Source organism: Microplitis mediator, chromosome 5, assembly GCF_029852145.1.
Source record: "Microplitis mediator isolate UGA2020A chromosome 5, iyMicMedi2.1, whole genome shotgun sequence".
In the NCBI taxonomy this organism is placed as follows: Eukaryota; Metazoa; Arthropoda; class Insecta; order Hymenoptera; family Braconidae; genus Microplitis; species Microplitis mediator.
Genome location: NC_079973.1, coordinates 12,387,305 through 12,405,092, shown reverse-complemented (window position 1 = coordinate 12,405,092; position 17,788 = coordinate 12,387,305). Strand labels below are relative to the sequence as shown.

Genomic DNA, 17,788 nt, shown 5'->3' with positions numbered 1-17,788 from the left:
TCGAATTTTTTTCGATGCTACTCGTAATCCTAAAATTCGAAACTTTTTCGTTATTGACGGAGATTCTGAAAGATTAAAAATATCAATTTATTCGAATCTTTTTCAATTCTTCAGAAGTTTAGAAATTCTTATATTATTTTTAGATTCAATATAATCCAAAAGTATTAATCTTATGTCCAGATGAAAACCTTGTAGAGTACGATTTATTCAAAACCATTCAATTCCCATCTTTTCCAATACTTTTCAATGAGTATGTTTAATCAGGGTTCTAAAAATATATATACACATTCATGTTTCGAATGAAAAAAAATAAATTCTCAACTTTATTGACTAGGCAACTGAATAATTATTGTAAGCAATTATGTTAACTATTTAAGAATACATAATAAAAAATATATATATGTACATATTTAATGGATGAATTTATTTATTTTTTACCTTCATTTTTTCATTGAATAAGTTTCATAAATAATTTTAATTCAACTAATTACCAATTACACTAGGCGGAATTCCATGAAAAATTATAAAATTATAATTATAAAACTGATTGATATCAATTACATTTATTACAAAAGTATTATCGTAATTTACGGTAATTCGGAATGATATATTTTCATTGACAAAATTAACTATCTTTTTTTTCACGCGATCACGATTTCGTTGTTTCAGAAAGAGATAGTATAAAATATTTATAATCGAGTGATTGCGCAAACGCAACGAACAGCAGTGATTCTCATATTTGTTGTTGATAAAACATTAAATATAAACTACAGGAAAATATTAACACTCCTCAGAAAATAAAAAAAAATTGCGTCACATTTATTTACTATATGATAACATACAATTATTTGATCAAATGAATACAGATACATTATTTTTAAATTATGATCTATATTAATGAAGAACCACTGATCTCTAAACGATGTTAATATTTCTTTATCAGCGGTATATTCAGTGTCAGTTTATGTGCTGGCTCGTACGTTTAAGAGTTTGAAAGTTCATTATTTATTTTCAAAAATTCTGTGTTTCTTTTTTTTCAACAAACTTTTTAACGACTAAACTACATGGATTTAAATTGTTTATTACTGTAATATTAAATTAGTTTCCATTTTTTATTTTTTACGGATTAAAACCATTTTTCGAAAAATTAAATCTGTAAGTAATAAAAATTTTAAATTAGGATATTAATTATTAAATATTGTGGAATTAATACTCGTTATAAAAAGTACGCAATTATAAATCAAACTATTATTTTAATTTACTGTGGAAATTTACCAGATACGAGTTTGTTCATTGGCGTAGAAATCGTTGTAGCACGTGGACTTTAAAACTGTCATCCGGACAACATGAAATTAGATATTGTAATAACAACAGGCTGAGAAATTTTTAGTAGAAATTACCCAAAAAGTTTGATACTGTAGGGACTAGACTGATTCAAAAAAATCGGCTATTTTTGTTTTCAAAAATTATATTGAAAGTAATGTTCGAGATGACAAAAAAAAAATACTGTCAAAGTTTGAGCTCTTAATATTAAGACTAACAACTGCCTCATCGCAATTTTTGATTTTCCATTTAAATAACACGGGACAATTTTTTTTTAAACTTTGGAGTTTTATAACTTTGCAGGAGATCATTTTATCAAAAAAAGACCAATGTATAATTTTGTAGGAAATGGAATGCTCTACAAAAAAGGTATCTAATTATTTTTAGATAAATTTGATTTTTCAAAAGTTATTCAAGGTCAAAGTTGGATTCATAGTAAATTTTAGTATTTTTGACTTTTTTGGCGAAATTATCAGACTTATCTTAAAATGTTATAAGACCTTTTTTATAGATCATTTTATTTCCTACATATTATCTTTTATAAAGTTTTTCAAATTTGTGAAAGTTCTTTAGTTATGTGCATTTACATTTTAATTCGTTCCAAGAAATCGTATTCTGGTCGATTTTATTTACTTACTTTGAAATGCGAATAACTAAAGCACTTTTAATAATTTCGAAAACTTTATAACAGATAATTTTTAGAAAATAAAATGATCTACAAAAAAGGTCTTATAACATTTTAAGTCAAGCTGTTTACTCGTTAACATGTCGGTGAAGTGCAATTCCTACTAAGAACCCGATGAAAAAAGATTTTATACAATTATATAAAATTATATATAAATTGGATAGAAAAAATGGCCCGATCCAATTGTATACAATTTGTATAGAAATTGTATACAATTCTATACAAATTATATATAATTATATACAATTCTCTATAATTGTAATTATATAGAATTGTATATAAGTATATAGAATTGTATACAATTGGATCGGGTCATTTTTTCTATCCAATTTATATATAATTCATATATAATGCATATATAATTTTATACAATTGTACAAAATCTTTTTCCATCGGGAACATATAGTAAAAATTTAGTTAATGGCTAGATGTCCTTCCAGTACCAAACTTTATGAGTAATTTTTACTCAAAAATTTTCTAGGCGTAGAAATTAAAATATTGATAAATTATTTGTATTAAAATAATAACAGAATTAAATTAGAAATAACATCATAATTACAGGGGTAAAAAAAAGACAACTTATACGTTCAATCTTATATTTACCATTTGGAATACTGTGAATTATAAATCACATTGTTTAATATATTTTTAATTATTGCAAAGAACATCCCGTGAAAAAGTATTTCCAAAAAATTTAATAAAATTTCATGAATTTTCATAGACTATAAATTTTGTGCAGCTAAGTTTTATGAATTTGTATAAGCCAAGTTGAAATTTAAATCGTAGATTGAACATACTAGACGTTGATAACATAAATTGAACCTTTCGAAACATCAAGAGCCGTTAAAGCGGATTTTAGACGTAGTTTACGTATGAAAACGTAAATAAGACAATTATCACACTAATAAACAGTTTTAAGCTTATGATATAAAAAATATTTTTATAGATTCATTTATTACAGAATACAAATTTACCGTCGCTAATGATGGTATACGTAGATAATAATTAGTTTAAGTTAATAAAATGTGTATTACTCGTTTGACACTTGTTGAATTTAAAATCAACAGGTAACTCAATTAGTTCATACCTATTAACGACTTTCGATTATTATATTTATGCAAAATATATTCATGCATACACGGAAAGAAAATTCTACCAAAATTGACGATGTTAACATCGTAATCTCGGACTCAAAATTTATTATGTGGGTTATATTTTGCACTATTTAACATCGTAATTTTAACAAAGACTTTTAGGATTAAAAATTACTGCAAAAATTACAATTTAACATCGTAAAAAAAAATAAATAAAAATTACACTTTAAAAACTATATTTATTCGTACATTTAATATTTCTATTTACTTTTTAACAAAATAAATATTACAATGATGCCTCTGTTATAATACGATGGAAGCTATAAAAATTACAATGTTGTATCGTAATTTTTAAATATTAACTGCGTCCTCCGCAAGAGGCGCTCTCATAACTTATGAATGCTTATTCAAATCATTTATATGGATCTTAAAAACAACCTATAGTGTAGGTCCGTTCGTTGGTTTTAAAAGGTTCGTTATTTTTCATAATTATATCTTTTTACATTTTTAAGTAACAAAGTACCTCATATAACTTAATCTGTAATGGAAATTAATTTTTTTTTAATTTTTATTGTTTTTCTAGTATATAGCCGTAGTAACGGCCTTTTACACTTTTTGCCTTTATATCGCAACCGCTTTACTTTTCTTTCTGCCTTTCATTATGCGGCTGTGGCCCGACCTGTACTTATATTGTACTGCATCATTACGGTGATGCCCTACAACCTCCCTTGTGCAATGGAGGTGTAGTGGCGTATGAAAACCACAGAGAAAACCTAGCCAGTACAGTTTCGGTTTGGGTAGCTCCAGTGATCGATAAAATTCCCATTTTACCGATCACTGGATCTTTATCACGCGCCTAATGGTCAGAGACCTTCGTTCGAACCCGACGTGTGGCTAAACGGTCACCCGGCCAAGTAGTGGCCATCCTCGATGCTACTTAACTTCGGTGATCGCCCGAGCCACGCGCGTGCCGAACGGCTGCCTCAGCCGCTCCTATAATGGAAATTAATATTTGGTTGTCATCTTGCTTGATGTGCCTCTCCAAAAAACTTTAATAAATTTAACTGGGAATATCAGTATTAATAAATATTAAATTTTCTTATTCACTATCTTAAGTAATGTCATGAAAAAAAAAAAAAAAATTAAAATTTGGAAAATCCAAAAGTGCACGCCTCGAACGCTCATGTTATGTTTTTTTTAAAAGTTAAATTTCGAATAAAATTGAATATCCCGCTCTTTTCCCATAGAAATTCCCATGGTAAATATACGGTAATAAAGGTAAAAAAACATATAAGGAGATCATTCCTAATGAAAAATGGCGGCAGTGTGTGTTTGTTTACATGTAAGATTGCCAGTTTTAATACCTATTTGAAAAAAAAATTAAGTAGTTTCGTCAAGTCGTTCTCGAGATATCCGTACCACGCCGTTTTTTTGAACCACAGACTAATGGACGTCCACGATAAATTTTTTTTAATGAACTTTTTTTTATATTAATACATATTGGACAAATTAAAAAAAGTATCAGGATTATTCATTACACGGAAAAAAATTAATGGTGAATGCAACATGATGCAGTCTTGGTAAATAAACATGATGAAATCATGTTGCATTCACATGATTTGTCATGTTTCGGCTACATGATAGTCATGTTGCGGTAACATGAGAAAATCATGTTGCGTTCACATGATTTGTCATGTTGCATTCACATGATAATCATGTTGCGGTAACATGAGAAAATCATGTGGCATTCACATGATTTGTCATGTTGCATTCACATGATAATCATGTTGCGGTAACATGAGAAAAATCATGTTGCATTCACATGATTTGTCATGTTGCATTCACATGATAATCATGTTGCGGTAACATGAGAAGATCATGTTGCATTCGCATGATTTGTCATGTTTCGGCTACATGAAAATCATGTTGCTGCCACATATTGTCATGTAGCCGAAACATGACAAATCATGTTGCTGCCACATGATTATCTCATGTTACCGCAACATGATTATCATGTGAATGCAACATGACAAATCATATGAATGCAACATGATAAATCATGTGAATGCAACATGATAAATCATGTGAATGCAACATGATAAATCATGTGAATGCAACATGATAAATCATGTGAATGCAACATGATTTTCTCATGTTTCCGCAACATGACTATCATGTAGCCGAAACATGACAAATCATGTGAATGCAACATGATTTCCTCATGTTTATTTACTAAGACTGCATCATGTTGCATTCACGATTAATTTTTTTCCGTGTAGTGTTTCAGCTTTATATTGATGTGCTTTTCATAATGTGTAAGATTAATAGAAAAAAAATATATGCACTTTAATGAGTAGAAATCGTGTGACCTTGACAGGTCGGTTATAAAGCACAACCTCTCCGCTTCGCTTCCGAGGCGTGCAATTTTTATTAAAAACCAGATTGCAACTGTAATATGCCTTAGTGGCTATTTATAGTGTAGGTCCTTCAGTGGCCGAGTGGTCCACGGCGTCGGACACTTCGCACTCGAAAGGATTCGGGTTCGAATCCTACTACCGAACAATTATTATTGTAATCTTTTATTTAAAATTTCTCTTCAAATTTTACGATGTTACCTCGTAATTCATATTGAAGAGTTTAAGACTTCGTATTATTTGTCTGAAGTATTATTTCTGAAATGAAATTTCCAACTCTACATCGTAAAAATTACGATGTTAAAAGTCTAGTCCACTAATACAATAATCAATAGGACAAATTACGATGTTCCCGGGTCGAAAAATTTGATCTGATTTTAGTCTAACTGGACTGTATTTGGACTACTTGGTCTGTTATTGAACTTCGATAAAAATTTTAATCTGTTTTTGATCTTTTACGAAAATTTTAAGCTGTTTTTGACCTGCTACTTTAAAAAACAAACGCGTTACGAACAGACTAAATTAGATTAATTCGTGAACTTTAAAAAATTTTAGTTCTGAAAATTTACAAGGACAAAACTAGATTAAATCATGGACTTATAAAATTTTTATTTATGGACAATATTTATGAAAAAATATTAAGTTGCAGAATTGATTATGTTTTATTTACTATTTATTTACTATCTTTTGTTTAACAATGTCGGCAGTTAATGAAAATTTGACAGCTTAATTTGTTAGTTGTCTTCATTGAATATTTATATCATTGAATAAAAGTGATAAAACAACTCTTAAAATGTCAAGAATTTTCTCTTATTTACTGGATAAAATTGAAAATATTTTGGCATAAGAAAACATCAAAATTCTTGTGCTACGGAGAAAAATGTTGGCTCGAAATCTACCAATTTTTATTATGCTGTCGACCAAACTTGAAACAGAAAGTAAAGTATCCAAAAAATTACTATGCTCTTATAAAAAATTATTATGCTGCATCAAAATTATTATAATGTATGGAAGTAATTGATATTGAAGCTCATCGATAAGTTTCTCGCGCGTAATAAGTAATGTGATACAGTATAATCATTTTTTGTAAGAGCACGATAATTTTTTGGATGCTTTACTCCCTGTTTCAAGTTTAGTCGACAGCATTGTAAAAATTGGTAGGTTTCGAGCCAACATTTTCTCTCTGTGACATCTTATTATGGAAGCGCATTAGCATGTTTTAAATACCAAGAAAATTAAAATAAATTAATAAACCTAGATTATTATTATTATTTTTATTATTATTATTATTATTATTATTTATATTTATAAAAAGCCCTGTATTTGTCCTTAAAATCAATTGAACACAGACTAAATATTATAGAAAATAAAGTCTGTTTTAAGTCTAAACGCGATTTAAACCAGACTTAATATCATACGAAAATAAGTCTGATATTAGCCTGGATAAGGAATAGTACGGGCAAAAACAGATTAAATTCTTATATAAAATAAATACGATTTATAAACTTGAATTAAAGGAAAAATATTTGAATTTATCATTTATTTTAAAACAGATCTAATTTTTTGACCCGGGTTAGCATTGTAAATTTAACTAGAATTTTTTTTCCATGTACCTGTTTTTATTGGTGAAAATTTATAACACTTTGCATTGTAAATAAAACAATATAAACAATTTCTTATATCACTTTTATCTTATCTTTTCCTTATTAGAGAACAGCATTTGACTCTCAACTTTTTACAATGTAATATGCAAGATTTATTCTCATCCGTAGTTAAAAATTACTCATATACTCGGTGGGTCTAAATTATGTAATGAACCGAAAAATACTATAAAATACAATATATTAATGTAAAATACCGCGAATCAAGATAAATTACTGCAAAATACCGTAAGCTGCCCTATATAAAAGTCAATATTGTGATTTTTCTACTGGCAACAGCACTAGTGTGACAGTAGAATAAAATAAAACAAAAAAGAAACATTTGTGAAAACAGTCAGGGTATTTAAAAAAATTTTAATTAAAAAAAAAATAACAAACTAAAAAATTAACTATTTACGATATAAGTCGGATAAGTAACAGATTAAAGCATGAGTTTGTTCCAGAATGAGCCGACAGGTTGCGCTCGGGAGCTAAGATTCTCACGTGTTCTCTTGTGACACATCACAAGCAGAGGCGAATTTTGGAAAAAGGACCCATGCTAGATAATATTTTATGCAATTCATGATTCAAAAGTTCAATTCAAAGAAAAAAGTAAATAATATCTAATATAACACGTACATTGTACTGTTGACAAGATTAGCAGAGGTTAAGGTGTGGTGCACAGTACGCGCAAGTCTTCACGAGTTCTTAATAGTAACCTCGAGCGTATAAATATACACCATCATGTCATTCGTTAATAGTAGTTAATATCGAATGCGATCGTGTTTAAGACGCCAGGTGTGAAGTACCAACACACGAGCGTCTTAGATTGGATAGTACTAGATAAATACATTAGTTTTTGTGGCAGATATTTGAAATGTACTAAATTTAGTGTCTATAAATGGCAGGTTATAAATCCGCGTTTATTTATTTGGTAAGATTGTTTTGAGTATTTGTTGAAAATGAGAGAGAATTCGGTAAGTGTATTAATTAATATGATGATAAGTTTTGTCACAATATGGCTGGTTGAACTACTTCGATATTTTTTGGTCGTTTGCTATCGCACATGTATGCAAAAAATATTTTTTGATCGGTTGATGTCGTCACTATTAGAACGATTAGGTATCTTTTTTACCAGCTGTATCTTATCTAATATTTTTAGCTGCCGGCTATAGGCGTCAAATGTCATACATTTCAAGTGTCTGTCACAAAGAAGAAATTTCAACCATAATATTTGTAAGTAAGTGGAACAAGAGTATAGATCATGCAGTAATGTTTTCTATTATAGTGTCGGATAAAATATAATAAAGTGATATAGAGTCTGTAGGCATCAGAAATTCGTCGTTTCTCCATCACCATCCAACACTCTTAAATTGAACTTCTGAAGAGGGATTGCATAAATTAGATTAAAATTAAACTTTAAAAACTAAATAAACGTACACGGAGAGAAATTTATGGTAACCGTTCCTAGTACGTTTATGAAATATCATCCCTTACCGTTATGGTAATCATTACTTGGAATTGTGGGATAGAGGCCCATACTTTCTGGGAAAAGTTCCCATAAGTATGGGAATAATTCTTATAATTATGGTAACAGTTCCCATATCGCATGTGAAAGAATTATGGTAATGATTACCATGATATTATGGTAAACATTACTATAATATTATGGTCATGGTTACCATAATACATGGTAACCGTTCCCATAATATTACGGTAACGATTACTATGATATTATGGTAATGGCTACCATATATTATGGTAATGGTTACCATATATATGGTAATCGTTATCATAATGTTATGGTATTGTTTACCATAATGATGTAGTAATGGTTACCATAATATTATGGTAACCATTACCATAATATATAGTCATGGTTACCATATATTATGGTAATGGTTTCCATACATCATGATAATGATAACTACAATATTATAGTAATGATAACTACAATATATGGGTGTCGTTCCTATAATCAACATTTCAAGAAAACCGGTTACCATGCATTATGGGAACCATTCCCATAATATATTGTAATTGTTACTATAAATTTCTCTCCGTGTAGTTATTAAGAAATAAAATAATGATAACGATCAGTGATTGAGGTCTGCACTTTAGAACCTTCCACTTTTTTTTCTTATGTGAAATTGATTAAATTGTTATAGTTAATCCAATTGTAAATATTTTGACAATGACAATAATGGATGATAAATTCGGGTTTGCTATTGATCGTGGTGGTACATTCACTGATATTTATGCACGATGTCCTGGAGGTAAAGTTCGAGTTATGAAATTATTGTCAGTTGATCCTGCTAATTATGATGATGCTCCAAGAGAAGGAATAAGACGAATTTTAGAACAAGTATGTTGACACTAAAATTAGTTGGCTATAGTTCAAGATATGCAATCAATTAATAATATGTACTGTATACTACAAAAATTAGGAAACTGGATGTTCTATGCCACACGAAGTTGATACTTCTAAAATAGCTTGGATTCGTATGGGAACAACTGTTGCGACAAATGCATTGTTAGAGAGAAAAGGTGCTAAAATGGCGTTAATAATAAATGAAGGATTTAAAGATTTACTTTATATTGGAAATCAAGCTCGTCCGAACATTTTCGATTTACAAGTAATTACACCCAGTGTTCTTTACTCTAAAGTTGTTGAAGTTAAATGTCGAGTAGTTCCTGCTTTACCGGGTAAATGTTCACTCGATAATTCAAAGTGGAGAAAAGTTAAAGGATCAACCGATGAGTTTTTCTACGTCATTCAAGAACTCGATGAAACAACTTTGATAGAAGATTTAAAATCTTTAAAAGAAGATGGTATTACAAGTCTTGCAGTTGTTTTAGCCCATAGTTATTCGTAAGTTTTTGCTTTTGTTTCTTTCAAATATGTATTGAATTAAATTAGAAGAGACCAAGCCAAAAAAAGATACTATTTTTTAGAAAAAAATATTTTTTTTGTTTACCCTGTTTAGAAAATCTCATACAATCCAATAGATTCTCATAAACTCCCATAGATTTATACGAATGAATGAGTTCTACAAGAAGTACTACACAGAAAAAAATAAATAGTAAATGCAACATCGTGCAGTCTTGGTAAATAAACATGATGAAATCATGTTGCATCCACATGATTTGTCATGTTTCGGCTAGATGATAATCATGTTGCGGTAACATGAGAAAATCATGTGGCAGCAATATGATTTTCATGTAGCCTTGATAGCATAAAATTAATCTGCAACAACTAAATATTTATGCTTCAGAAAAATTATTTATTATCAAGCAACTAGATTTTTTCGGATTTATAATATTGCAGATGAAAATTAGAGTAAATTATCAAATTAAATCATTTGTAAATGATATTTTTGCTTAAGGGATTAGGGGTAGTCAGGATTTTCAAAAAATCGATTTTTTGCTTGATTGTTGCTTGATAATAAAGAATTTTTCTGAAGCATAAATATTTAGTTGTTGCAGCTTAATTTTATGCTATTAAGGCAACATGAAAATCATGTTGCTGCCACATGATTTTTCTCATGCTACCGCAACATAATTGTCATGTAGCCGAAATATGACAAATCATGTTGCTGCCACATGATTATCATGTAGCCGAAACATGACAAATCATGTGAAAGCAACATGATTTGTCATGTTTATTTACCAAAAAATTATAAAGAAAGCAAAAATGAAAATAAATCTGCTTATAATATTATGGACAAAGAAGGTATTACATTTTTATTTCATCACTTTCCATTAATTCATTTTAAAGTTCGTCTGTATGAGGAAAGGTATGTTATTTCTATTATTTCTCATAAAACAATGTTGTTTTTCCCTTGATTTTCTGTTTAGGCCATGAAATCTACATAAATGATCATCGGTACTCTAGTGATAATAACAACTATCTTTTCTTTCAACGATTTTATAGCCAAAAACGATAAAAATGAAAATAGAATTAAAAATATTATAGGATTGATAACAAACACAAGTTTAACGTTAAATAACTTTTGAAGGAGTTATTTTATCGAAAATTGATAAGAGAACTTTTTTGTAGAACGTTCAATTTCCTATCAGAATATGCTTCGATCAAATTTTTACTCTCCTTTGTTTCTGAGAAAAAAAATTCAGAGTCAAAAGTCTAAAAATCCCATGTTATTTAAATGGGAAATATAAAATGATTTGGACACGGTTTAATGTGAAAATTAAGAGCCTGTTTGTGTTGGATATTTTTTTTTAGGTCATAAACTAAAGATTCAGGGGGCGATCAGTAAATAAAAATCGATTCGGGAAATAACGGACACCCTAATGTTTCATTTACTATTTATTTTTTTCCGTATATAGTTAAATATAGGGCCTTATACATATAGCTATAAGAATCTATCAGATTTCTTAAGCAGGGTTAAAATATTTCGTTACGGTTTTTAGAAAAGGATAAGGCAAGTTGGTCAACTCTTTTTATTAAAAAATTATTTTTTGTCTCGAAAATGGTGTTTTATTTTGCCCCAGTCTCTCTTGAAGTTTTCATTTAATTCCTGAGCTTGTATTAAATTTGTTTTTAGTTTTACTGAACACGAATGTCGAATAGGTAAAATTGCACGAGAAATGGGTTTTTCCCAAGTTTCTCTGTCTCACGAAGTAATGCCAATGACTAGAATTGTACCAAGAGGATTTACAGTATCAGCAGATGCTTATTTAACTCCCCATATTAAAACTTATTTGCAGGTATACAATAGTATATAAAGTTAATGAAAACTAATAAAAAATTTTTTTATGATTAGTCGTAAAAGTTTATTCCTTATAGAGTTATTGATTCCCTCTAAAAAACAAAAATACAATTGCTTTTAAATTTTACAATACATCTTTTTCGGAACAAAAAAAAAATTGATTGTTACAAAAGATTCTCATTTGCTGTTACTTTACCTTTATAAAAAGATGATTTGAACCTAAACTTGGTAAAAGTGAAAAAGTTACCACGTTTAGGTTCAAATCACCTTTTCGATGTATGGATCTTTATATTCTAAAAAGATGATTTGAACCTCCTTATCCTCGTGTAGGATTTGGAGGCTCAAATCACCTTTTTAATTTCGACTCGGGTAACATTTTATGTTATTTTTTGTAGATAAATTAGAATACTATATAACAAATAGGTCTGTCAGTTGACCCTGCGGGCCAGCCCCAAAACTTCCCGCTGTTTTTGAGCTCAAGAACCTCGAAAACATTATTGTGAATACATTTTCGAGCTCTTCGAGCTCGAAAAAACGTTTGTATGCTGTTGTTTTCGAAAAAAAAACGTTTTTCACAATTTTTTCTCCAACGATATCTCTCAAACGAATAAACCGATTGAGACGGTTGAGGTGGCCATCGACGCGTTTTATCAAGTTCTAAAGCTGATCAAATTTTGAATTCGATTTATCGAGTCGTTTTTGAAATATTTCAGAAAAAATAAATTTTTTTTTTTTTTTTAATTCTTTCGACAACGGTTTCTCTTGAACGAATGAACCGATTTTGATGGTTGAGTTGGCATTCGACGCGGCTTATAAAGCTCTAGAGCCCAGTCCATTTTGGAATCAATCCATCCAGCACATTAAAAGTTATCCAAAAAGAACATTTTTGAAAAAAATTTATTTTTGGAATATCTCTGAACGAGTCCTACCGAGCAAGCTCAATTTTCTCACGGCTTCAAGATATTGACAATCCGCGTCGAGTGACACCTTAAAGTTCAAAATCGGTTCATCCGTTCAAAAGATACAGGTATTTACATACGTACGTACGTACATACATACATACATACACTCGGACATGATCTCGAAATTAGTCAGAATAGCTTCCTAGGACCTCAAAACGTCAACATCTGATGGGAATTCGATTTTCGTAAATCGGACCGAAACCTATAACTTCCCGAATTTTTGAAAATTTACAATTTTCTTAGCGGGAAGTTAAAAAATGTGTTCAAAATCATATCAACTCTTCATCTTCATGGTCTCTTCCAATCATCACACAGTGTAATGTTCTTTAGTTCAAATAGTATCATCAATAAAAAAATTGAAAAAATACCGTTTGTAATATTTTTCTCGGATATTTTAAATATTAATGCTCTGATCTGAGTCAAAATTCGTTTAATTCCTCATTTTAATTACTTAAATTGATTTCTGCCTAAATACATTTATTTTGTTCAACATAATCGTGAATAGAAATCTAAAAAAGCTTATTCATTAATTATTCACCATTCGTAAATTTTCAAACTTTAACATGTAACGTATCTTGTTTGAGCTTAAAAAGCTCATAAATAAACAATCCTATTCAAGAGTATGTTCGAGCTTCTTAAGCACGAAAACAACGGGAAGTTTTGGGGCTGGCTCGCAGGACCATCCATTGCCCAGATTTTCTTTTGTTTTTCAATCATCGATAAATCCATTGTTTGACTAGGAATAAAGGAATGAATGAATGAATAAAAAAATTTAACATTATCACATACCATAAAGAAAATATATTAAAATAATGTTTTTCAGAGCTTTTCATCTGGCTTTAAAAATAATTTGGCGGGTGTGAATGTACTTTTTATGCAAAGTGACGGTGGACTTACGCCTATGAATTCGTAAGTGAGAAGAATACATAAATATATTTTAGCATGCAAATATCTTATTATAATGGAATATTTGAGGATGATCTAAATATAATACACTCTTTATAAAAATATTTATTTTTAGATTCAACGGTTCACGGGCCATCTTATCCGGTCCCGCGGGTGGTGTTGTTGGCTATGCAATAACTACTTACAATAAAGAAACGTCATTACCCATAATTGGTTTTGATATGGGTGGAACATCAACTGATGTCAGTCGTTACGCGGGATCTTATGAGCACGTTTACGAGAGCACAACTGCTGGGGTTACTATTCAAGCGGCGCAGGTTTATTACTTTTTTTTTTGTTCTTTACGACATATATCATATATTTGTACCATAAAGTATAATTTATTTAGTTGGACATAAATACAGTTGCCGCTGGAGGTGGTTCGATGCTTTTCTTTAGATCAGGGCTTTTTGAAGTTGGCCCAGATAGTGCAGGAGCACATCCAGGACCAGCTTGTTACAAAAAAGGAGGTCCTTTGGCAGTAACAGATGCGAATCTTGTATTAGGCCGTCTTTTGCCAGAATACTTTCCTAAGATATTTGGTCCAAATGAAAATGAACCACTTGATAAAAATGCTACAATAAGTGCTTTTGAACAATTGACCGGCCAAGTATATTAATTTTATTTATGATTTAATAACCTCAGTTGCCATGATGGATTCAAAATACAATCAAATTCTGTATTTCCGGTAAATTATGACGGATTTGCCGGCCCGAGTCGAAAAATTTGATCAGGTTTAAATAAAATAAAAATGTAAGTTATTTCTATACAATTTTACTTCGTATTTTTATTTAATTAACAAGGGAAATTTAATCGAATTTTCCCCATACACTGTAAAAAATTCGCGGAGTGAATGCGGATTAAATCCAGAGTGAATGCGGAGTGAATGAATTTTTAATTATTTACTCCCCTCGGAGTGAAATTCACTCCGCAGGGGTGTTTTCGCGGAGTAGATAATTTTTTATTAATTTAATCCCTCCGGAGTGAAATTCACTCCGGAGGGGAGTTTTAAAAATATTATTAATAAAATGGAACTCCACTAAGTAAAATCGAAATAAAAATTCACGTATTATACAATACTGATCAACCGATTCGCACACACCCGAACACATTCGCACAAGCGCACACACACTCGCACACACCCGAAAACATACACGAACACATTTGCACACTCGCACGCGCACTCACGCACGCACACACATCTACAGACACGCGCACACACAGACACTCGCACTCGCACACACACGCTGTTTAACAATTAATATAAATTAATTTAAACGTTAAAACTCCGGACCGGAGCGAATTGGGAGTGAAATGAAATCCGCGTCACTCCGAGATCACTCCGCTAAAAAAAACTCCCAATTCACTCCGCATGCGGAGTGATTTTTTTTAAAACTCCAGAACTCCGAGTGGCGGAGTGAATCCGGAGTGAATTCGGATTTAATTTCAATCCGGATTCACTTCGGATTTTTTACAGTGTACTATTCCTTATTTAGACTATTTTCAGACTTGTTTTAAATAATTTTTAGTCTAGTTTTGGTCGCCTGTAAATCAAAATCAGACTTTCGTCTCAAAATATTTTGCCTTCTTTTGCTTTTATTCAGACCAAAATTAGACTTTTTCGACGTATTATTGTGTTTTTAGTCTGTTTTTGATTGTCTTTAGATCAAAAACAGCTTAGAATTTTCAAAAAAATTTTAAAATAGATCAACTAGTTCAAATACAGACCAATTAGTCCAAATGCAGTCCAGTTACACTAAAATCAGATCTAATTTTTCGACCCAGGAGGGTGTATACACTATTTTGCAGTGGTTTTCACTGTTTCAGATTTAGAGAGTGAACTCTCTTGGAACATTTTTTGAATAAAATTACTCTACGCGGTTTGTGACACAACCCTAAATTACAGTAATTTGAATCCTTCAGAAAAACTGCTTAAATTATTATATTAAATAAAATATAAATATGTAGGTCAATAATTACTTAACGTCAGTTAATGGTGAAACATCAACGAAAATGTCTATTGAAGAAGTTGCAATGGGACTAATTAAAGTTGCTAATGAAACAATGTGTCGTCCGATTCGAGCTCTTACACAAGTAAATAAAAAATAGTTAAAAAATATTTTCTATCACTAGAAATAAAAAAAACTATCAATCATTTAAATAATTATCAATTAGTCTAAAGGTTATGATACTGCAATGCATGTTTTGGCTTGCTTCGGTGGAGCTGGTGGACAACATGCTTGTGCAATCGCGCGGTCTTTAGGTATGGGAACAGTGTTTGTTCATAAATATGCTGGCATTTTATCAGCTTATGGGATGGCACTTGCTGATGTTGTCGAAGAAGCTCAAGAGTCTTGTGCTGAAATTTATCATAAAGGTCCTATATAGCTATTAATTATTATTAATCGATAATTAACGATAGAAAAAGTGATTTTACAATACAATTCGTATTTATAGATTCATTCAAAAGACTGGATGAACGTTTTGATAATTTGGAAAAAAAAGTTCGCGATAAATTGTATAAGCAAGATTTCAATGATGATCGAATAATTATTGAATATTATTTACATTTACGTTACGAAGGTACTGATGGTTCACTTATGTGTACCCCAAAATTAAATGAAAAAGGACAAGAAGTACACACAAAGCATGGAAATTTTGTTCAAACTTTTTTAGAAAGGTAAAACAAAAATGAACATATACACTCGGGTGCTTGTTTTTTGCGACTATTTTTTTTTTTCGCTCCCATTCCGAAATTTTGTTGGAAATACCCCCAAAAAAATTCCCTGAGAGTTTGAGCCCTTAATATTAATATTAAGTACTCGACCACAGCGTGTGAAGATTTCCCATTTAAAATACACATAAACTTGGGTTTTTATTTTTTAAACTTTTATAACTCCACAGCATTTTATGATATCATCTCGCCTAAAGCCGGGATTTTTTGAAAATTAAATGATCTACAAAAGTGCCCATTGTCGCGAAGTCGTAACTTATACGGGTGGGGTAGTATGGACCGCTAAACTGAATTTTTTTATAGAATTCTTGTTTTGTCTCTCATTATCTCATAAACAACAAAACCTACAGAAAAAATGCAAATGACAACTTTATAGAAAATTTAATTTCCTACAAAAAAGGACCTTAGCACCGAATCACTCAGATTGATATTTTCTGAAATATTAATTATTGAAGTTTAAGTAGCATTGAATTCCCATAAAATGTCGAATCAAATCTTAGAAAATATTGATTTTTTTATTTGACTAATATCTCAGAAAATATCAATCTGAGTGATTCGGTGCTAAGGACCTTTTTTGTAGAGAATTAAATTTTCTATAAAATTATCATTTGCATTTTTTTGGTAGGTCTTGTTTTTGAGAGAAAAAACAAGAATCCTATGAAAAAATTCAGTTTAGCGATCCGTTCTACCCCACCTGTATGAGTTACGACTTTGCAACAATGGGCACTTTTGTAGAAAATTTAATTTTGAGAAAATTCCGACTTTGGGCGAGATGATATCATAAAATGCCGCGGGGTTATAGAAGTTTAAAAAATAAAAACCCAAGTTTACGTGTATTTTAAATGGGAAATCTTCACACGCTGTGGTCGAGTACTTAATATTAATATTAAGGGCTCAAACTCTCAGGGAATTTTTTTGGGGGTATTTCCAACAACATTTCGGGATGGGAGCGAAAGAAAAAACAGTCGCAAAAAAAAAGCACCCTGATATATACATTTGAAAATGATTAAATTAAAATTTCCGAAATTTTGTTACTGTATAAGTCACGTATATCCACACATGCTTACACATGTCGTTTTTGTACTGTACCGATCAAGCTTGATTTGGCACAGTATGTAGAAATTGATCAGTCGCTTCGAATGCCACCCTAAAAATCTAAATCGGTTTATCCGTTCAAAAGTTATAGAATATTTACATAAGTACGCACGTACATACATACATCGGTTTTCTTGCGTCACCCTAATATATATATTAGAGTGTC

The 17,788-nt window shown here is 30.5% G+C and overlaps 1 protein-coding gene across 1 annotated transcript in view; it reads left to right on the top strand.

The window, feature by feature from the left end:
- Positions 1–955: 955 nt before the first annotated feature.
- LOC130669181 (5-oxoprolinase) overlaps positions 956–17,788 on the top strand; it is a 30,240-nt gene continuing 13,407 nt past the window's right edge. Inside the window, exons 1-10 of the mRNA XM_057471948.1 lie at positions 956–1,155; positions 9,325–9,521; positions 9,604–10,028; positions 11,722–11,884; positions 13,672–13,757; positions 13,870–14,071; positions 14,143–14,403; positions 15,762–15,887; positions 15,969–16,170; positions 16,251–16,473. Of these exons, the coding sequence (XP_057327931.1) occupies positions 9,351–9,521; positions 9,604–10,028; positions 11,722–11,884; positions 13,672–13,757; positions 13,870–14,071; positions 14,143–14,403; positions 15,762–15,887; positions 15,969–16,170; positions 16,251–16,473 (1,859 nt within the window). The 5' untranslated portion in view covers positions 956–1,155; positions 9,325–9,350. The remainder of the gene's footprint in view (positions 1,156–9,324; positions 9,522–9,603; positions 10,029–11,721; positions 11,885–13,671; positions 13,758–13,869; positions 14,072–14,142; positions 14,404–15,761; positions 15,888–15,968; positions 16,171–16,250; positions 16,474–17,788) is intronic.